The sequence below is a fragment of the Terrapene carolina genome, unplaced genomic scaffold (assembly GCF_002925995.2).
Source record: "Terrapene carolina triunguis isolate 2854851 unplaced genomic scaffold, T_m_triunguis-2.0 Scaffold58, whole genome shotgun sequence".
NCBI classification, from domain to species: Eukaryota; Metazoa; Chordata; order Testudines; family Emydidae; genus Terrapene; species Terrapene triunguis.
Window position 1 is genome coordinate 90,442,016 of NW_020664409.1, and position 22,606 is coordinate 90,464,621.

The window sequence follows — 22,606 nt, forward strand, 5'->3', positions numbered from 1 at the left end:
AAGAAGTTACTAATGCAAAACTTGTGCTTTTGGGGGAATTCTCTGTTTTGGATGCTCATTTCCTTTATTCTGCCATTAAAAATGGAAGCTAACGGCTAAAATTCTTTACACATTGTCAAGACAAAATATCCTTACACATCATCAAAGCTGGATAAATATCAACCTAACCGGTGCCACTTAGAACCTGCCTTCTCTCTCTGTGCTCAGAGGCATGCTTCAATGCATGCTGTTAATGGCCCTGGGCTGCAATACACACTTTAACTACTGCCATAAGCAAGCAGAATTCCATGAAGTCAATGCAGTTGCTCCTGTCTACTCGAGTGGTGATATTTGGCCTGATGAGCTGAGATAAGGGAACAGTAGTTGGTTTAGAATTCTCAACCTCCGACCTTTAATGTTTTTGAGGTCTTTTTTCATAACTGGATTATGGAAAAATATAAAAAGCTACATTACAAAGGAAGAAAAAAAATGTTTAGCACACTGATATCTATAAAGCACATGTCAACAAAAGGCAACAGAAAATTGTATCACTTCACCTACCATTGTCTTTTCTTACAGTTTTTGTGCAGATTTGAAACGCCTGTAATTTGTCTCCAAGTCAGATATAAAACTGCAATTACCAACTAAACAAAAAAAGTTTAATTGCAGTTCTAGTGGTCACCATTAGGCAGCCTGCAATATTTGCCAACAGTTACGACATGAGAACAATGTGTCACATGAGGTATATATTCTGTATATGAGAATCAAACTTTTCTGAATAACTTTTTTCTTAATAAAGGAAGAGCAGTTTCTAGTACCCTGGCTCACAATGAATAACACGGCTTTCAAAATCACAAATTAAGTTTGTGAATGAGAACAAGAAATCAGAAAATTTGGGACTATAGAGGAAGGAAATGGGAAAAAAAATCAAGCAGAAATGACATTAAGCATAATGGATAAAATTGAGGAAACAGTATATAAGATCATACAGTGGGACTAACAGTGAAGCTACTGGGGGAAAAGGTCTTTCTGAAACCATCCTTGGCTGTTAGTGAAAAAACAAAAGTAAGAGAGACTTCAGCTCTGTGTAGGTCCATTCAGCAGTGTAGATTTTAAAGTTTGCCTTTTGACATACTGCTAAGATTAAAAGCAATCACACACCAGGAAAAGAGCACACACGTGTGTATGCACAAACACACCCTGATCCTGCATCTATTTGTGTGGTCTCTGTATTTGGGTGGAGTTTCATTGACCTACCCATATGAACCCAACCATATGCCACTAAAGGCTTTATACCACATTTGTGCATTTGGTGTTTGCTACATGTCCCGCAGGAAAAGAGGGAAAGAAGGTTTCTTCTGTTTTTCCATATCAATTCATCTTTAAATCAGATGCCTTAGTTACTGTGAGAACAAACAGCATTTTAGAAACCTACAAAACTTATGCAACACCCCAGCCCTTTCTGATCCCTCCAAAAAAAAAAAAAAAAAAAAAATCTGATCTCATAGGACATTCCAGAAGTAGGAGTGTTGTATATTTCATTCTTTGTCCAACAGTATAAGGTACCCCTTCATAGCCCTGATGAGTTTCAAAAATTGGCCCTTAAATCTCTCAGTGGTCCATGATGAAATGTTACCCATGCTGCATCTCAAACCATTGTAAGAAGAAGAAAATATTACTCTGGCAGGTGGAATGGTCTCTTTGTTTGAATCAGGGCGGGGGAAGTGGGAGGAAGGGTAGAGCGCCATTCAAAGAGTGGGTGTGTGTAAAAACAGATTCTCCCCCCACCTGCCCCCCCTTCCCCTCTCAGGCATGCTCTTCCCCCCCCCCAGCAGCTTGACTCCCCTGGCCCATGAGCCCCTACACACACACACACACACACACACACACACACACACACTCTAAATTTGAGTGAGTGGGGTTGCAACCTGAAGCATGGGGTTACAGTGCTACTCAGCTTTGGTCCAGCCAAAAAGTGGTTGGGCCTCCACCTTGGTGGCCCCCTCGGCTGCTGGCCTATCATTTTAATGGCAATAGCTTGAGGCTACCAGGGGTTTCAAATGTTGGAAGTGGTTCCCATGGAGATGAATTATTGGGCAAAGGCCAGGCAAGGTGGTCAAAAGTACATCATAAATTGCATTTATCACATTGCACTGCTATGTATTATATAAATGTCAAAACTACAGATATGATGTGTGCATTAGTATTATTTAAACACAAGGGACTAAAAGCAATCACAGACCCAGAAGAGAACACAAAAGAAAGGATAAATCAAATCTTTGTGATGGAAAACGTAAATTAAGTGTATAAACCAACAGTGTTCCATTTGCAGTAGTTTTCTCCACTATCTCTCATCCTTTCATTGTACAGAAGGACACAAATTACATGACAGTTACTTTCTTCAATTTGTATACCCCCCCCCCCAAAAAAAATCACATTATAATTGCATTTTATGTTTCCAATTCAAGATGCAGACAATTAGAAAAGACTCATCTACCTAGATCTCTCCAGAAGAGAAAACCTGAATCCAGATCAGATGAGAAACAATACTACGTGGATACAACACAGAGAGAGAGAGAGGATAGAATCATCCAATACTGCAGAACCATGTTCACCAATAATAGCCAATCCACTTTAATAGTTTGATACTCAACAATTACAAGCTTAATCCAAAGGACAAAATGCAAATATTTTCATCAGGCACAAACAAATGCTTCTTTAACAAGATTACTTTGATCAGCACAGTTGTGTGTATGAGACTCTGATGGCTGACTTTGCAATACTAATGAAGCATTCCCCCCCGACCCCCCTTCCAGGTTTCCTGATGGACATCCCTGGAAATTAAATTTTCAACTTATCAACAGAACAAATACAGCACAGACAGCAGCACTGCAAGTTTCATCATATTGTGCTGCCGGTGCATCTCAATTTTGACTTGTGTACTAGTGTAGCGTAGTTTCATTATCCACTTCGTATTTGGCCTCTTTGGGTGTGTCTACACTGCAATAAAAGACCCATGGCACAGCTGTGGCTAGCCGGAGTTAACTGGCTTGGTCTCACATTGCTCAGGCTGCAGGGCTAAAAATAGCAGTGTAGACATTTGGGCTCAGGCTGGAGCCAGAACTCTGAGACCCACCCCCCTCGTGGGGTTTCAGAGCCCAGGCTCCAGCCCAAGTCCGAACATCTACACTGCACTTTTTAGCCCCGCAGCCGGAGCCCCATGAGCCAAAAAGTCAATTGACCCAGGCTCTGAGACTCAGTGTCACAAGTTTTTTATTGCAGTGTAGACATACCCTTTGTTGAGAATGTAAATAAGATTCAGACTGATGTGGAAACCTGTTCAGTAAGGATTCAAATGAAACTAACAATTCACTTGACCTGAGCCACTGAACAGACTGCAAATTGCAACTACTTTTTGTTGCTGTCAGCCTGGGTTGGATTCAGTTCATTGGCTTACTGAAGAAAGGATGATGTGAGTTTTAATTGCATCTGTTTATAAGCAGGTATCTTAGATAAACACTATTATGGTGAATTCACAGTAAGCTTCTGTTAGCAAGCCAGGATAGTGTGCAAAATATCAAATGTTAATTGATTATAAAAGTAAAGTTCATACTGGTTGTGTATATATTATTAAATTTACTGTATCATCTACTGCAGGAAATATACTTACTTGTTCAAAGTTATTCAAAAATACTGTTATTGACCTTTCATTTTTTACTCATTCTATCTGCTCTAGTAACCCCTGAAGTACCAGATTCGGTAAAAATATCCATCTTCCACTCTGCAGAAGTTCCTCTCCACCCTTCTCTCTTCACCGCGCCCCCCCCCCCCCCCAAACACACACAGTTTTTCAGGGCTGACAAGGTCCAAAAGATTGGAGGGCTTTTATAGAATCTGGCTCAAAATATTTTACATTCTTCTATTTTTCATTCCACTTAAAAACATATCTGCCACGACCATACATAGAGACAGGTTATTTTCCAATATCAAAAATGACTGGAGCATTCACTTATATTTGATGAGTATCTCTACTGCACGTGAAGAAGAAACTAAAAATTCAGGTCAACTTACAAATCAGGACAGAATTTATTGGTCTTTAAAATTCACATCTGAAGTATGGCTATTCACAGTGATGTCAGATATGGAGAAGTTGATTGGGTACATTCTATCTCAAATTAGTTAATGCATCATACTAAACTCAGGGTATGTCTACACTAGAAACGCTACTGCACTGTGCTGCTTCAGTATAGACACTTATTACAGTGATGAGAGGGGTTCTCCCATCGCCATAGGTAATCCACCTCCCTGAGAGGCAGCAGCTAGGTCAGTGGAAGAATTCTTGCATCGACCTAGCACAGCCTTCACCGGAGATTAGGTTGGCTTAACCTCGTCTCTCAGACCGTGTGGATTTTTCACACCCCGAAAGACGTTGCTATGCCAATTGAACTTTTCAGTTTAGACTAGCCCTCAGTCGCCACAAACTCACGTTAAAGCACAAATCCACACTGGTCCACTCAGTCACTATTCTATCCTGTTTTAAAATCACTCTGCAAACTTACCTCTTTTGCAATGCCTGCAATAGAGCAATTCAACTATTTTTTACTCTTTTCATAGAGACAGATATAAAATAGTGGAAGCACCAAGTTATGCACGTGCCTAGTGTAGCTATACTTTTCTATTGCTGCAACACTTCCCCCCCCGCTGTTGCTTTTTCTCATTGTCCATGACTTTGTGTCTCCTGTGACATGCTTGCACACGTCAGGTTCTGTAAAATAAGCGGTGATCTGAATTTACCTACCTTAGATGTTTCTGGTTCCACCTGCTGTCTCTTGGGTGTCCCTTTTGACTCAAGCACCTTCCGAGTATTATCATTCTTACGCGAGGGCAACTCAATTCCTTCACCTTCAAGTGACAGGTTAATATCTTCTGTGTGGACAGGACGATCAATGCCATTAGGATTCAGATTGCAATGGATAGCTGAGGAAAATTTGACACATATGGCTTAGAGAGAACACTGCATTGGAAGGAATAAAAATAGTCTAATAAGGGAAACATTTATCATGAAGTACAGATAGTCACAGGTATCTAGGGCTACTTCTGATCATGTCAAAGGTATCGTAGCTTGATATCGAGACAGGATATGGCATTTGTGGAGGAGGAAACAAGGAAAAACAACACTGCATAATACTATTCTATTCAGGTTACTGTAGCATACCTACTGAGGTACCTGAGCATCTCTGTGGTCCAAGTGCCTTATCATATAGGTCTTATCAGCATGAGCTAAATGCATCTCGTACATTTATTGCAAAGTCACACTGAGTTGGGATGGAATGGAAAGTTTTTTTTGTTTTTTAAAGTGTAAAACCTTATGTTACTTGTTCCATTAAGTTCTCTGCTTAATAAAGTACTTCAATTCCTAAATAGTATGGGACACACACATGGGGCATGTACAGCAAATCAGAAAGGCTATTCCAATGAATGAGAATAATGACTTATACAGCTAATTGTCTCCCCTTAAACCCTATGCACCACTGAAAATTAACATTTCCACCATATGAACAAATTAAAGGAACTTAACACCTCTATGAACACTATGCATACTAAAGAGACACAACCAGAAATAGGAAAAAACAGAGAAACTTGCAATGGGATTTAGAATTCTGTTGATATTTTAACTGGGTTTTTTTGTTCTGAAATTGCACATTCCCATATTTATGAACTGACAACCTTCTATACAAACAGATAGACTTTCAAATAAACTGATCCTGAGGCTGCTTCCCGTTCATGTAAACAAGTGCTGAGATTTTTACCTTTTACTTTCCGATTACTGTACTTTTTTCAGACATTTATAATTAATGGTCCAATCTCCCTCTATTTGCAAAAGAGATTAGCACAGGCAATTTTGTTCAATATTTCTTCCTAGGGGGAATGAAACTGAAGAGCCACTAAAAAAAACCAATATAGAATTTAAATGTTTTTGCTTTGCCTACACACTGGTGGTTCTGCCGTCTCCTCTCGCTCTAACCCACAGGTCTCATTTCTACCCCCCATTAGATCAGCCTTGAAAAACTGTCATGGACAACTGAGCTAAAGCAGCATGAGCCCAGAGCCTGGGAGCAGGTACTCTCTTACTAGAAAGCCCTTTCATCAAATCCCAGATGCCCTTTTAAAATCTATACAGCTGAGATTCCAAAATCTTAGTCCAGCAGAAGACTTCAATTAGAAAACAAAGTTGAAGCACAAGCCTGGGAGCCAAGAGATCTGGGTTTCCCTCCTGGAACTTCCATAAACACCTCACATGATGTAGGACAAGCTACTTCATCTGCAAATGTGCCGCCATTTCTTCCATCTGCCCATTGGCTCTCGGGTGATTATCGAGTGATTGGAAGTCATGGAGGTATAGTTAGGGGAAATTCAGTGTATGAGATTGAAGGCACTACAGAAGTGCAAAGTATCATTGAAAATCTCAACCATGTTCTCCTACAGTAGAATATAGTCTTTTCTTTATCCCTTTGCAAAGAAAAGAAAACTGTTGTGGTACTGCATAGAAACCATCAGGATTAAATGTTTTCTTGAAATGGAAAAATAAAAATAGGGCATTAAATGTAGTAGTGGTAATAAAGAGCAGGAGTGATACCCAAAGGTCCCATTAGGATTATTTCCCATTGTGCTAGGCATTGTAAAAACGTATAGAAAAGCACAGTCTCTTCCCTGAAGAGCTTACACCCTAATCAAAGACAAGATGCAACAAAGCAGTGAAATTGACATGGCTGCCTGGCTCCCAGCCCTGAATGGGGGTCCAGCCGCCCAGGGCTTCTCACCCTGGCTCCCAGCTAGGAGCGGAATCCATTCTTGCCCAGCTCCCAGCCGGGAGCAGTGTCCACCCACCCAGCTCTCCAGGGGAGTGAGGGCAGCTGGGCTCTAGCAGCCTCACTTTCTTGTCAATTTCATGGCTCCTGAAATTGGCAAGACAGCCTATGTAAGTAAGGCAGTGTCTTCAGACACTTTTTGTCACCCTAACTACACCGACATAAGCTCTACACCTCTCATGTAGGTGAAGTTATTATGTCGGTATAATAGAGCACTTACAACCAGTAGGAGGAAGGCTGTAGTGTAGACACTGATATAATTAGGTCGACATAAGCTGCCTTACATCGACCTAACTGTAGTGTAGACCAGTGTAAAAACAAACAAGAGAAAGGAAGAAAATGCCAGTGTTTGGAGGAAGAGGAACAGGTGGTTACTGTGATTAAGCCACCTGAAAAACTTGAGGGTTCAGAGTCACAGAAAGATTATTTTGTTTTGCCTCAGTGTAGAGACTTGAAATTTGGCAGGGAGTGAGAGAGTGGGGAAGTGTTGCACTGGTGTCAGGGACGGGCCCTTGTGCTATTCCTGTTGAACGGTAAGAGAAGATATACTGCGTCAGGACTTTCCATCCTCAAGGCAGAGGCAGACTGTCCTGCTGGCTGTAGTCATATGCCTATATGATCCCCTCCTGCACACAGAAAAGGACAAATTATTGCAACAGCTCTGACACTAGTATAGCAGTAGTCTCTCATGACACACCCTGGTCCAGGCAAGCAGTGGGGCAGAGAATGGGTAGGAGATGATCATCCATAAGGAAGCACAAACCCTGGAATCTACAGAAGGCTGAGCACTCAACCCTATAGATCTTGCATGGAGGTAGTCTCATTCATCCTCGCTTAAATGCCCTGGCCTCTGCTACAGAAGCTCAATAAGACCAATAGTCTTCTCGTAGCCTTTGGCTGCCAACCCCCATCTGTGCTCTACCTTTCTCAAGGGGAGAGACACAAAGCACACAGTGGGAGTTAATGCTGCCTCAGGTAACATTCTGATTCTCCTGTGGATTGCAGCTCCTCTGCTCTATCCTGCTTGTACCCATTTATTTCACACAGCCCAAAGACAATGCAGATTTTTAATTTATTTTTCATTGGGGGGGCGAGGGGGAGAGAGAAGACATCTTGTGAGGTCAGTTTGATTTGCTCCTCACTGTGCCATGTCTGAAGGGAATAAATGAGCCAATATTTCATGATTCCGTGCAAGCATAAACATCACCTGAAAGGGTTAAAATTAAATTTAATTAAATTTAAAAACAAAAAAATCACATTGCCCACTCTCAGCCCATCCTCCTTTCAAGGTAAATAACAGTTTATTTCAGTTATGCTGCATAGTGGGATCCTTCAGGACACAAAAGTAAAAGATGTGCAGTGATGCTAGCAGTGATGTGACGGGCAGATTCAGATTCCAATGGCTTTTTACTGGAGAGAGGAGGCTTATTCCAAACAAACACAAGCTATTTAAGAAAAGTCCATTACAAAATTGTTGATATTATGAGGAAGGAAGGAAAAAGACATTTCAAGTTTGCCATCCTGTGTTTTTTTGTTTGCTTTACCATGGATTTAAATGACTAAACAGTTAGGATAGACTAAACACAGAGTAAGCAAATGTTGTACTGAATTTGTTCCTTCAAAACACCATGAAAAGGGTCACTGCACTCATTTAGCTGAATTCATTTTGCTTCGGGAGCACTCCTCTACTTCCCAGTGCTTTTATTTTTCGCCAACCCTAGGCCCACCCTCTCTCTCACACATACAAAGAATGTTTGCTTGCACTGACCTGTTTTTTTTCTGCCCCACTCACAGTAAGCTTAGAATAAATAAGTCAATTCCATCTACAGTATTTACTCAGACAAGTTTAGGGTTTCCCCCCCCCCTTTTAATTTTAGTGTCCCTCTCTCTCAATATTGGTCTAGGATAGGAAAAGAAGTCAAGGTCAGGTTGGTGGTAGCTAACCCAACTTTTTCCCTACAATCAACACAGGGTAATAGCTTTCACTTTGGTTTAGTTAGTCGAGGTCAACTCTAGGCTCCTCACCGGAGCCTATTACTCAAGGGAAAAAATAGTGTTTAGCTAACACATGTAAAAGGGCCTTAGCGTAACTGAGAATTTGTCTCCAAGAACTGCAGGGTCAACTAAGTAGAACTCAACAGAGAAGAAAATTATCCAGGTGTTTTGTGGAAGTCAACTCATGACGTGTGTGTCTGCTTCTCCACCATTTACCTCTCCCCTCAGGTTGCTGCGAAAGAGGTGTCTCTCTATTCTATCCCCCCCCTCTTCCCTATATTTTTGAGTCTTCCCTTCCCAATGAGTAACTCCTGCCCATGTCCCTGCTTCTCCTCAGAGCTGTTCCATTAAGAGTGAGACTTAGCTGGTTCTTCTCAGTTAAAAAAAAGCTTTGGTGCCATCAGGGAAAGCTGCCTTCTAACCATGGGCAAGTGAACTTTTCAAGCCCTGAACTCCCATGATTGAGAAGGAAGAGGAGAACCACAGGAGCAATATCGTCAGCCTTAAGCATTCAGAAATCATGAGTCAAGTCCCCCCAAAATATCAAAATCATAATTTTTAGTAATAATAAGGGAGTTATTTTTTTATTTGCCTGTAAGGGTTGTTCAGCCTTTTTCAAGCTTTCCTTAACAACCATATGAGCCACAAACCATTCTTTTCTTTTCGATTTATTGCTCAATTTGTATGAGCTAATTGTCCTGCAAGCTGATCTATATGGGCAGGCTTCTGTGCTCACAGAAATCTCCACTAAGTTCAAAGGGGTTCCATGGGGGTGTAGGATCTTGACCATGCAGTTTGCAAAATCAAGGCCTAAATCTGAATTCAAATCTACATTTGGTTTCTACTACAATGTATTGTGCATTCTTGCATAGTGTACAAGAAATATTTCATAATTTTACTAATTGCAGTGGAAATACTACCTGATGCTTAAAGAGGTAAATAGATCAGTTAAACAACATTAAAGCATATTTGGTGAATGCTTTAGCTGTATACAGTAATAATCACTCTACTCGGAAAAGCGATATGAGTAAGAAGGTGCTATTTTTACTCACTGTTCTGCTCTGTGTATATCACAGTCTAATCTGCTTGCTTTTGTTATTTAGATTTGAAAAACAAATACCAGGAGAGCCTGTCCTAACCTCTAAGTGTCCATTAGAAAACGTAAAATTCCCCATGAATTTTTTTTTAAAAATTACTATTTAAATCCCTTGCAAGATCTCCCATACTCAGAAATTGGAGACAGCCCCAAAATGTAGCTGTCCCATGCCAAGAAATAACCCCATACAACCTACATGCTGTCCCCTCCACAGAATCCCATAAAGGTTGGAAAGGAGAGACAAGCTTCGCTGAGTGTCGGAAAGGTTAACAAACCAAAGCCACAGTGGGCGGAGAGCCACAAAGATTCCAACAATCTTATTAGTCACCCCCAACCCACATGTACATCAACTGAAAATTCAGCAGGTTTTCAACATTCCCCCAAGGCAATACTAATCTTGCCAAAATCTTAACAATCAACCTTTTAAAAGCCTTATCTAGGCTCTTCCATCCATCTCTGCCTACCTGGCTCTTTATTTATGGATGGCTCAAAACTCCTTGTTAACTCTTTCCATGAACCATTTGTAAGTTTCCAGGTGCTTGGTTTCAACCTGTTTCTTCATAGCTAATATAAAGTAGCCAGACAGCATTCCCTCAAGGGATGTCTGCCTGACAAGAACTCTCAGGCAGTTTTAGCAGCCCTAAAATTCACTAAGACACTGGCAGACAGTGTTTCCCTTTCCTTGCTCGTTCCGACCCTAGCGATTGAAAACAGCATTCTCTGATCAATTGATTTAGATGGGTGTCCTGACAGATCAGCCAAACTAGTGGGGAAGATACATGTGAAAGGCCATATGCAATAGTAAATTCCCACATTTCCAAAAGCCACTATCTGAGAAATTCTGGATTTCCTCCAAGAATCTGGATTATTCTACAGATTGAATCTGAACTGAGTATTTGCCACATCCCTACCTATGCAACAAGATTTAAAGGTTAGTGGACACAGATAAATCTCAACCTATGGAACTCGGTGGGATTAAGGTTTGATCTGGACTACTTTACCCAGTGGAAGACCATTCAAGGTAACCAATGTGTGTACTTGTCAAATGGTCATGCCAGGTGTCATAAGGGTAGCATAAAATCCCTCCTTTACCTGTAAGGGGTTAAGAAGCTCAAATAACCTGGTTGGCACCTGACCAAAAGGGCCAATAAGGGAAGAAGATCCTTTCAAATCTGTGGGGGGAGGTTTTTTGTGTGTGCTTCTTTGTTGTTCTCTCCAGGACAGAGAGGGACCAGGGCAGGAAAAACCATCTCCTAAAACCCAACCTGAAATAAGCATCCAAGATTACAAAAATTGTAAGTAACAGCAAGGAAATGCGTTAGCTTATCTTTTGTTTTAGCTTGTGCATTTTCCCTATGCTAAGAGGGAGGTTTATTCCTGTTTTTTGTAACTTTAAAGTTTTGCCTAGAGGGGAATCCTCTGTGTTTTAAATCTTATTACCCTGTAAAATTATCTCCACCCTGATTTTAGAGAGGTGCTTCTTTTACTTTTTCTTTATTATAAAAGTTGTGTTTTTAAAAACCTGATTGGTTTTTAGTGTCCTAAAAACCCAAGGGTCTGGTCTGTGCTCACCTTGTTTACCTATTTGATTGGTATATTATTCTCAAGTCTCCCCAGGAAAGGGGGTGAAGGGGCTTGGCAGGATATTTTGGGGGAAACAGGAACTCCAAGTGGTCCTTTTCCTGAATCTTTGTCTAACTCACTTGGTGGTGGCAACGATACCAAAGGATAAGGAAGAATTTGTGCCTTGGGGAAGTTTTAACCTAAGCTGGTAGAAATAAGCTTGGGGGGGTCTTTCAGGCGGGTCCCCACATCTGTACCCCAGAGTTCAGAGTGGGGAGGGAACCCTGACACCTGGTCTACACTAATGAGGTAAATTGATCTAAGGTAGGCTAATTAAGTTACATAACTTAAGTGAACGTAGCTTAGATCGATTTACATACGCTTTCCCGCCAACATAGCTTCCTCCTCTCGGGGAGATGGACAACTGATAACGACAGGAGAGCGCTCTGCCATCAACTTACCACATCTTCACCAAACCCACTAAATTGATGCCGCTGCATCAATCGCAGTGGCGCTGATTTAGTCAGCAGTGAAGACAAGCCCTCAGACTCTAATGAGTCAGTTTGTTTCTAGCTTTCAATGGGCTGTTTGGCCTCTAATTGTTATAACTACCCGAATAAACCAGCTTCTGGAGCCTGAGCCCCAACTGGTGTAACTCAGCACAGCTCCACAAACCTGGCCAATTTACACCAGCTCAGGGTGTTGCCCAGGGCATAGACAGATCAGCCTGAATCAAAATGCTGCCTATGGTGACTAGTAACAAGTATGATTGGAATACTAGTAATATGCAAAGGCAGCAGCTTCAAAGTTTGTCTAATCCCATTTCCACAAATCTACAAATCCAGTGGCCAATAAAGTCAGTAGAATCCACACAGTTGGTCAGTCAGGCTCCATATCAATCATCTTTTTTCTTGTACATCAATGCAGATTATATGTAGGTTTATAATAATGTTTCTAAGGCTAAAGTTTGGTATTATTTTATTAAATAACATCTGTCTAGACATTTGTTACTATTAATCACTGTAAACTAGGTCATCGATACAACAATAGTGTCAAACAATTACACAAGAGTTCGTAGTGGAAAATATAGTTTCAGCAATATCTGTGCTGCTATTACTAATAATGATAAATGGGCAATTTCATTCTTTAGCAATCAAACCAATCCAATCATCTTTCCTCTTTCTAATACCACTGATGGCCATACAAAAGGTCTACTTTGCACTGGAAAAAATCCCTTACTTTCCTGTAGAACAGAAACCTATATAATATACACCTGCTCAGTTTGAAATCAGATATATGAAGGACCGAGTCAGAATTAACATTTTAGGTCCTAATCTTGCAGTCATTTATACAAGCTTAATTTTACTCATACAAGAATTTTACTAATGCAACATAGATACCTGTCTACTGGAAACTAGTTGGAGGCCACTAGCTCATTTTACATAGTTCACTAAGTAGTCACTTTCCTACCACACCTGAGATTAATTTAACTAATGATCTAGAATAAAAGATAATCTATTACCATTCCTTGTGCCATCCAGATTCCCCCCCAATATGCTGTATTTTATTACTATATTCTATAATCTTGTGACCTTAGAAATGCAAACTCCTTCTTGCATAAAGAGAGCAGCATTTAAATCATGAAAGTTAAGACCACTAGAATGACAGCCAAATTACTTTGAAGAGTTATTTGCCAATTCCATCTAGGATTCATAATTATATTTTAATATTTGTCAGTATTAGTTGCTCTCTAATGTCATGCTAATGACTGGAAGACTCATTGCAAATGACTGAAGCTTGTGAATTTGTAAGTAAGGCTCTGATCCTGCCATGAGCTGTGCGCAGATGCAGGTCTACCTGCAGTTAGTGCATTGCACAATCAAGCAAGGTGAACAAACGTTAAAAAGGAGCAGGGGTTGTGCATCACAAAACATACTTTATTAATTTTAATAACTACAGTATAATTTGAACTATAGATCACATTCGGCAATGTGCCAGTAAACGTTTGGTGGTTTATTTTGAGATTCAATTCTGTAAACAGCAATTGTAACATCAGAAATATTTTCTGAAGATATCTAGCGCACAAAGCCTGAAGACAGACAGACATTGGGAAAAGTCTTTTTGATTACTGTATAAATGTCACAGTAAGGAATTCAATACACCAGACACAAATTTGCATTTTCCTTATTATGGTTTATAAAAATATATATCCAGTAAGTGTATGGAATACATTGGACTTTGATTCAGCTGTGAATCCATGCTTTATCCCCATTTAAATTTGCTACGAACACAAAGGAAGATAGAAAGTATTTATAAAATCTCATTAGCCTATTTAACTTATTTTGTAATCTCGTAATTGACTTTTTGTTTTTCCGCCGTGCTTTTCTTCGTTTTATTACAACATGCTTCTTCCTACCATACCTCCCACTCTTTGAGCCCATCCCTTCCCTATGGAGACTGAAAATTCCTTTTTTCCTTCCTACAATATAATTCCTCACCTCCTACTGCTTACTCATACCACTGAATCCTACTGTCTCAGATACCCAGCCCACTCTTGTAGAAATAAACTGCTCGTTGAAAGTGTATCATTACTTTCTTAGAAAAAAATACAGAAGAAAGCTGTCATTTACACAAGTCACAATTCCTCTTTCTTAATTTTTTTGGAAAGAGCACTAATTAGTAAAAAAGTCTTTCTTGCTTTTGCAGTAACTTTACTATTAATACACAGAGTAATTTTATGACCTCTATCTTCCCACACAGCATTCACACACACACAAAGCAGTAGCAGAACCTCATGGGATTAAAAAAGCAGTTACTAAATTGCACGGCCAGCGAGGATACCAAGTTGGCAGGAGTCAAAACTCTATAAACAAGCATTCAGAAGGACCGGGATCCACCCAAAATACTGTCCCCCACCCCTCTTCTTGACCAGATGCATGATGGGTATCTCCTTGTGCATATGTTTTGGTTCTCACAGGCAGGACTAAGACAGCTTGCTTCTGTCCATGTTAAATCCCAGTACCTACTAGTTGCTCTGTCTGACTCCTCCTAGGGGAGTCACAGAGCATGTAGGGTTAGATAATGCTGTTTAGAGCAGCATTAATTAATCCTTCTATGCTATGCCGGCATTAGTTCATGCTGCATGGAGAATACGCTGCTTATTGCAGCTACTCTTCCACTCCCACCCCTACTTTCTGGCCTCACCATAGTGCAGTAGACCCTGGAGCACAGCTAAGTTGCAGTGCTATCTGCACTATCCTTTTACCTCTGGTACTTCAGATATAATGGAATGAGCACAGGAACTGGCAAGAACTAATCTTGGCTCCAGATGTGCTCTGGGATCTTGGACAAATCACAGCTTCTCTCTCTCAGTATCCCCATTTGTAAATGGAGACAACGATTTATTTACATAACCTGACAGGGATTGTAGCAAAGCTGAGACTCACCGGCGCGGCGCCTCCTACTGGTTGTCTGGGAATTAGCTCTTTTCCAGCGTGCAGAGCGCCCTCTGCAGGCCAGTGTCTCACCTGCTGCTGGCCCCGTGTCCCTCGTGGACCCCGGTGCCCTTTACCTTGGGGTTCTACCCTAGCAGTACCCCCACACTCTGTCTCCCCTCCTAAAGGAACCCCCACCCTCTACACCCACCTTGACTGGCAGTAGCCACTGAGGCATCATCTAGCCCCTGTTCACTGGGGCAGACTGCTATGTAATGGCCACTCATCATTGGCAAGGGGGTAGGACCTGCTGCCTTTGTCTATCCCTGGGCTATATCTCTGCAGCCCCAGGACCTCGGTAGGCCTTCACCAAGGCCTGCAGCCTGGGGTTTTACCAGGCTGGAGTTCCCCAGCTCCCTTGCCCTATTCCCCAGCACTGCTCCAGTTCAGGTACTTTCCTCTCAGGCAGCTAGCCCTTCTTCCTCCAGGACTAGAGAAAGACTCTCCCTCAGCTCCTGGCCCCCAGCCCTATTATCAGGGCCAGCTGGGCCCTAATTGAGCTGGCCACACCTATGGCGGCTTCCCCAATCAGCCTAGCTGGGTTGCTTTTAACCTCTGCTGTCCAGGAGTGGGGCAGCCACCCCACTACAGGGATGTTGTGGTATTTCATCAGTTACGGTTTGTACAGCACTTTGAAAATGTAAAGCTCCATGTAAATAAATTATAAGTCGGACAGTTACTACCACCTCCGGAAATCTAGCCAAAGCAGCAGATGGTTATATGGCATCTGCCAACCCCCAAGCACCACTACAGTGTCCTACAAAATTCAGCATTCAGCTCTCTGAAATACTTTGTCTTTCCTACTTGGTGGTCCTTGGCCAATTTTTGCTCTCAGTTGCCCTCACGCAAACCCAGAATAATTCTGGTTAAATAAATGAATGGAGTTATTCTGGAAATGAACAATGATAACCAAGAGCATAGTTTGGTCACTTTCCCCTATCTGCTATTTTTGGCACCTTTAATAACTATACCTCTTCTCTGCATGCCTTTAGCAAATAACCGAGGGCTAGGTTGTAGAACCCTGAAGTCTCATGGATAAGTACTTACTCACACAAGTATCCAGCTCAAGTCAATACCACTGTTTGCATGAGTAAGTGCCCACTAATGTAAGTAAGAGATGCTTTGTACTAGCCCTCAACTCATAGCTCTTGTCCACAGGAGAAGGAAGGACTCAGAATCCCTGCCTCAAAAAGCCCACAATCTAAACACCTCAGACACATGGAGGGTGGGATGGGAACAGGTACAGCAGGTTAGTGGCAGAGCCAGCCGCAGGGGTGGTGAGTTATATGGGCCCGGGGTGCCCATGCTCCAGCAATATTCAGGGCCCGGCTCCACCAATGTTTGGGGTCGGGTCTCTCTCCCAGCCCCACCAGCCGCCATTGCATGCCTCCCCCAGAGCATCTCCCAGCCCCGCCTGCTGCCGCCACACGCCTCCCCCGAGCGTCCCTGCCTGCCCTGGGCAGCTGCCCTGCCACACCAAGCTGTGCTCCCTCACCGGCCGTTGCCAGCTACAACAAAGGCTGAGGCAGCTGCTGCACCTGCAGAGGGGGCAGGCACACATGTGATGGCAGCTCCCCTGGCACCCACCACAGGGGAGGCGAGGGGGCTTCCTGGACCTGAGCAGCTGGGGCTTGGGTGAGTGTCGTGACACCCTCCTTCCCCCCGCCGCCCGCAGTCACCGCTCCTGCCCCACGCTCCATCCCCCACCAAACAATGACAAAAAGTGTTTGCTGCCTCCTGCAGAGCATCGCAAAAGACGGGGCTACATTTTGTTTTCATTTTAGAAAGTATTTGCTTTTGAGGGTTATTGATCCAAGAGTGCTTGATTGTTTCCATAGTCAAGAGTATTAATAAGGTTGATATTCTTAGTTAAATAATTTTTTCTTACGATAGTGATATTGTGCAATATAGGGAAACTTAAGTGCTTACTGTGTCCAGTCCATTTTTACATTATTTTAAAAAATATATATCGGCTTACAGGGCGGGGGGGGGGGGGGCGGCAGGACTTGCACCCATTCTGGGCACCACCAAAAATTATAAAACCTGCCGCCCCCAGCCAGGAATATAACCCCAGTGTCCTAACTCACAGTCTAAGGTCCTATCCACTAGACTATGCCACCTATATTTCCTCAATAACTCTCCAAGGCCTTATATCACTAACATTTTTCTCAGTTTCCCACCATTGCTATTGTCTGTGGCACACAACGTTGGGAATCTTGAAGGCTTCATTCACAAGTTAAACAGGAGGGGTGAAAGAATGGAGCCCTATGGAAAACTGCATGAGTGCGCCTTGGGCAGAAAAGCAACTGCCGAAAACTCTGGGATCTCTGAGAGGAAAGGACAAAGACACTCAAGAAAAAAATCCATTTACCTGTTTTACACTTCATGGTCAAGAGCAGATGGCTGATCTGAAAGAATCAGCAATGAGACCTAGGGCCTGATTGTCTATCATGGCCAAGGTGTACTCAGTGAGTATAGGAGCAGGGGAGTGTCAGGGAGGAGGAAGGGAAAGTGGTTTGGCCCCTGGATAAGTTAGAACAGCCTAAGGACTGCTCTAACTTACATTTGGACCACCTGTGCCATATAGGGGCTATGGGCTGATCACAACTAGAATGTAGCAGTGTTCCAACCCAAGCCCTGCTCACAGAGCACCCCAAAATGCCTTCTACCCTGGGTTTTCAAGGGTGAGCCTACCAGGTCCATGCAAGTCCTTTTAATGACAGTATTCCCCAGGGTGCAGATCCACTGCCTTTAAAGTCACTTATGCTGCCACAGCATTTTAAGGGGACCCTAGGGCAACAAAGAACTGGGCTCCTACTCTTAGTCAATTGTCAGGAAGAGTTCAGCAGCTGAAGCATTATTCATACTATACCCAGGCCTAAAACCAAACTGACAGAAGTCAGACCGTAGCATTTGTCATAAAACCACCATACAATATAATTAGCAGCATTTTTGCTCAGGAATAGGTAGGGTAGAATACTGCAGGTCAGAGCCACAGGGGTTGCTTGTGTACGGTATGCCTGTGTTATCTAGCCAGTGCTGTCAGTCACTCATTTTCATGAGCAATAAATATGTACTAGAGTCATCCTCCCCCCGCCTTCCCCACTGCAAGAGCTAAAAGAAAAATATTTTTTGAACCATTGTAACAAAGATCCAAAGGCTTTTTCTACGAGCTCTGACCTACTTCTTTCATTCTTACTGAGGGGAAGCAAACACTGAAAGGAGCATTGTCAGAACTGTTAGATCTAAAAATAGACCTACCTTGGCAGTGCTCCCATCTACATAGGCTCACTTTAAGGCCTGCAAATGGATTTTCCCCACCCCAAGCAATTCTCTAGTGAAGCAGGAAATACAGACACCATGAAACTCGCTAATCCAGCCATTCCACACATTACCTCTTAGGATAATTATACTGATCTAAAACTAAGCCCCATGCTGTACTAGTTGTCTCCCTCCCCCTAGCCATTCAGGTGTTTATTCTCTAACACACAAAGGAGCTACACCAAATCTCACATTTTGTGATTGCAATGCCACCCTCGCCCAACTGCCCCAACACGGAGGAAAAGGTCTCAGGTTTTCAAATCCAGTGCTGGGTATTTGCTGTACCAGCTAAATTCCTGGACACTTGACCGAGTAAGGCCCTGATCCTGCAAGGAGAGCTATGCAGGTGGACCCCTGACCTTAAGGTACGAAAGAAAAAAAAAATAGCTTCCCTCCACTAGTGGATACTAGACAAACCAGGCAGGAGGTCTGTGGCTGACTAATTTCCCATTCCTTTCTGGGGTAGGGATGCATAGGCTGAGAAGAGTGGAGCAGTGAGGGATAAGTAATCTCTTGGCTTCCTGCAGGAAGTAGGAATGCCACATGGCTCCAAAACCTCCTTCCAGCTACAGAGCACCACCTGCCCTGTTGTTGCAAGGGACATTGCTTATTTGGTGCCTATGACACATACCCTATATGCAGAGACTTTGGGTACGTCTACACTTACTTCCTGGTTCAGCGGCGGGCAATCCATCTTCTGGGATCGATTTATCGCATCTTGTCTAGACGTGATAAATCGATCCCGGATCGATCCCGGAAGTGCTCGCCGTCGACGCCGGTACTCCAGCTTGGCGAGAGGAGTATGCGGCATCGACGGGGGAGCCTGCCTGCCGCGTCTGGACCCGCGGTAAGTTCGGACTAAGGTACTTCGAATTCAGCTACGTTATTAACGTAGCTGAATGTGTGTACCTTAGTCCGAAGTGGGGGGTTAGTGTGGACCAGGCCTAAGAAACATTTGGTAAGACAATAAGTAGGATTTCAAGCACTGATCACACAAAGAATCATATACACCTCTACCCCGACATCATGCGGTCCTCGGGAGCCAAAAAAATCTTACCGCGTTCTAGGTGAAACCGCGTTATATCGAACTTGCTTTAGCCTCGAGCATCTCCATTATTAATAGTCCCGCCCCCTATCCAACCCCCACCTACTTTCTGCCCCCTGACTAACCCCTCAGAACTCCCGGCCCATCCAACCCCCCCCATCCCTAATCACCCCCAGGACTCCCACGCTGAGCCACGTGCTGCACTGGGACGTGGCGCTAGGACTCGGGGAGCCGGTGCACAGAAGTGCTCACACCTGCTCGACCACATCAGCTGGAGCGAGCCCCGCGGGGGCGGGGCAGGGGGAACTGGCCCAGCGGCCGCTGCCCTGTCCGCAGAGTGGGCCCAGCCCGGCGGCTGAGCCTGCGAGGGGGAGCGGGGTGGGCAGCCTCACCCAAGGTGCCCACATGGGGCCGGGGAAGGGTGAGCCATCGGTGGGTGACTCCTGCTGTGCGTGCCCACGCTTAACCCATCTCTCCTCCTCCACAGAGCCCCACGCAGGCCGTCTCTGGTGAGGAGGCCACGGCCAGCTGCCCGCCGGGGCACACGGAGCCCCTGACTGCGGGCAGGTAGTGCGGCGCGCTATGGACCCGGAGAGCCCACCCGGCGCTGCTGCGAGTGGGGCACAGCCTGCCAGCCAGGCCCGCTTTGTGCTGAGCCCTCCAGTACCAGGACAGGGGCGCTGTCTAGGACGGGCACCTCTCCCTGCCCTGGATCTGCAACTTCCCCACGTGGACCAGTCTTCCCCAACTTCTTGGCGCCAGCTGGAGCCCGTGTGACGTTCCCCAGCACTGCAGCTCCCCTCCTCGGGCTGTGGCTCCCCCCTGCTCCCTGTCCCCTGACTGCCCCCTGAGGCCCTCTGCCCCTTATCCAACCCCTCGGCCCTGGCCCGGCACCCTTAATCATGCCGCTCAGAGCAGCGTGTCAGAGCCAGACACACTGACTCGCTGATCCGCCGGAGCACTGCTTTACCGTGTTATATCCGAATTAGTGTTATAGTGGGTTGCGTTATATTGGAGTAGAGATGTACCTCAGTGTAAAAGTATGATTTTATCCCATGAAGAAAACATAAGCCTTGCCATCCGTCCATCCTCCCCGCCTCCCCCCACCCCCGAGAGAGAGAGAGAGACAGAGACAGACAGACACTTTGAAAAGCAGGTAGCCATCCTACCTGGCTAGTATGTGAGAACAGCAATCCTTCCTCTCTCACACATGCACAGTCACAGAGAGAGGGGGAGAGACAGTCACAGGGAACACAAACGGAGGGAAAGACAAAAAGAGGACACAAAGAAGAGTGGGGATACAACTGGAGAGAGATACAGAGAGAAGGAAATAGGACAATTTGGGAGCTGGAGCAATCAACAGAGTCTACATGGGAGGAGAAAAACATAGGGATGCCCAATGGGAGAAGCTCTTTGCTTTTGGCAGGGGGAAATAAAGAGGAAAGAAGCCCCAAATCCCCTTAAGAACAAGAGAAAGGCTCTCTGCCATTTCTCTCCCCCCCTCCCAGGAAGATTCTGGAGGAAAGGAAACAGGATTATCATCCTCTCCTAAGAATGGGGGAGGGCATCTGCACACTGGTGAGGCTTCTGTCCACTCCAGTCTCATCTCAGTCACCCTGCAAAATGCAAATAGCTCCCAGTGAGATAGAACCTGTTGAGGAGGAGAGGCTTGGTGGGTAAAATATCTAGGTTCAATTCCCACCTCTGCCACAAACTACCCATGTGACCTGGGGAAGGCCACTTAATTTTTGTGCCACAGCTTCCCCATATATATAATGAAGATAATATTCCCCTACCTCACAGGGGTTTAGCAAAGCTTTAATTCATTAATATTTATAATGCTTTTTGAGCTCCTCAGATGGAAGGCACTGCATAAATGACAAGAATTATTAAAGACATGAATGGATTTAGGAGACAGAATAAGAAGAGTTTAATCAAGTGAATAAAGAAGGTTTATAGAATGCACCATAGTGGGGTTTCTGCTCGTGTATGAACTGGAGCACTCCCAAATGGCAGTCTGTTTCATCTCTTTACCCACCAAGCGCACACACCCAGTTTGCATTGCATTGCTAACCCTTTTTGCCACAGAAGCAGCTGTAATTAAACCAAGACTCTTCATTTATCATGGTTCACAAATAAAAAAAATAATGGAGTTGCATCTGCTTAGATAAGTAATTAATCTGGCCTATAAAGAGTTTTAAGGACAAATTCTAATTTTAAGGCAAAATGATTAATTTTGGGAGGCCAGCTTTATTTAGATACATATAACCATGTTTTCAGAAATAGCGAATAGCACTGAGTGCCCGCCTAGAGAAAACCAGGGCCTGATTTTCAGAGGTGCTGAGCCACCATAGCTCCAAGCAGTAGCTGAAATTTAGGACCTGGATCCACATTTTTCAAAGCTGATTTTGGGTGTCCAGTTTGAAACAGCTTGGGCTTGATTTTCAGGGATGTAGAGCACCAGCAGCTCCCTTTGACTGTGAATGGAGTGGCTGATACTTAGCACCTTTGAAAAAAAAAAATCAAGCTCAGTGTTGTCTTGGGAACCCAATAAATGAGACACCCACAATTAAAGGATGCTTTTCAAAACATTAAGCTGGGGCTTAATGACTGACCCAAGGCCACAGAGAAAGGCAGTGGCCAGGATGAGATTAGAATTTAGGAATTCCCGATACCTAGACCCATGCTTTGTGTACTAGAATATACTGCGTCTCAAGCAAGCATGAATTTCTGAGAGGGACAGTACAGAAAAAATGAGTTTATTTTTCCTAGTGTACCTAACCACAAATTCTCTCTCACCTAAATCTCCTTGAAGTACTCAGTGGGAGTAAAACACAAATGCTGCTACATACACGTAGTCAGTTTCTTAGAAGAGTTTGGCTTCTAGTTAAGCACCTAAATAAAGTGACCAGATTTTCAGAAGTGCTCAAGTACGCAGCAGCTGCCACTTCATTTAGGTGTTTCTATGGGAGCCAGGCTTTTATTTTTATTTATTTATTATTAAATCTGGCCTATGGTGTATGAATTTTTTCCCTTCTCCACTTGCCGGAGTGGGATACAATAGCATACTCTGGCACCCATATCTTAGAAACTCAGGCTAATACAACCAGATTTACATTCACTTTCTATATTGTGATTGGAAAGCATAATAGTGTCACCATATTACACTTCAGAAATTTAGAAGCTATTTAAGGTAACAAGAGGTAATTATAGCATCTGCTTTTGCATTTAAAAAAATATGGGC

The 22,606-nt window shown here is 43.6% G+C and overlaps 1 protein-coding gene across 2 annotated transcripts in view; it reads right to left on the reverse strand.

Moving 5' to 3' along the window:
- The window catches only part of SAMD12 (sterile alpha motif domain containing 12), a 198,856-nt gene that overhangs the window by 175,324 nt on the left and 926 nt on the right, over positions 1–22,606 (reverse strand). For both annotated transcript variants that reach the window (XM_024208597.3, XM_024208596.3), the window contains exon 2: positions 4,778–4,956. In XM_024208597.3, coding sequence (XP_024064365.2) covers positions 4,778–4,956 — 179 coding nt within the window. The remainder of the gene's footprint in view (positions 1–4,777; positions 4,957–22,606) is intronic.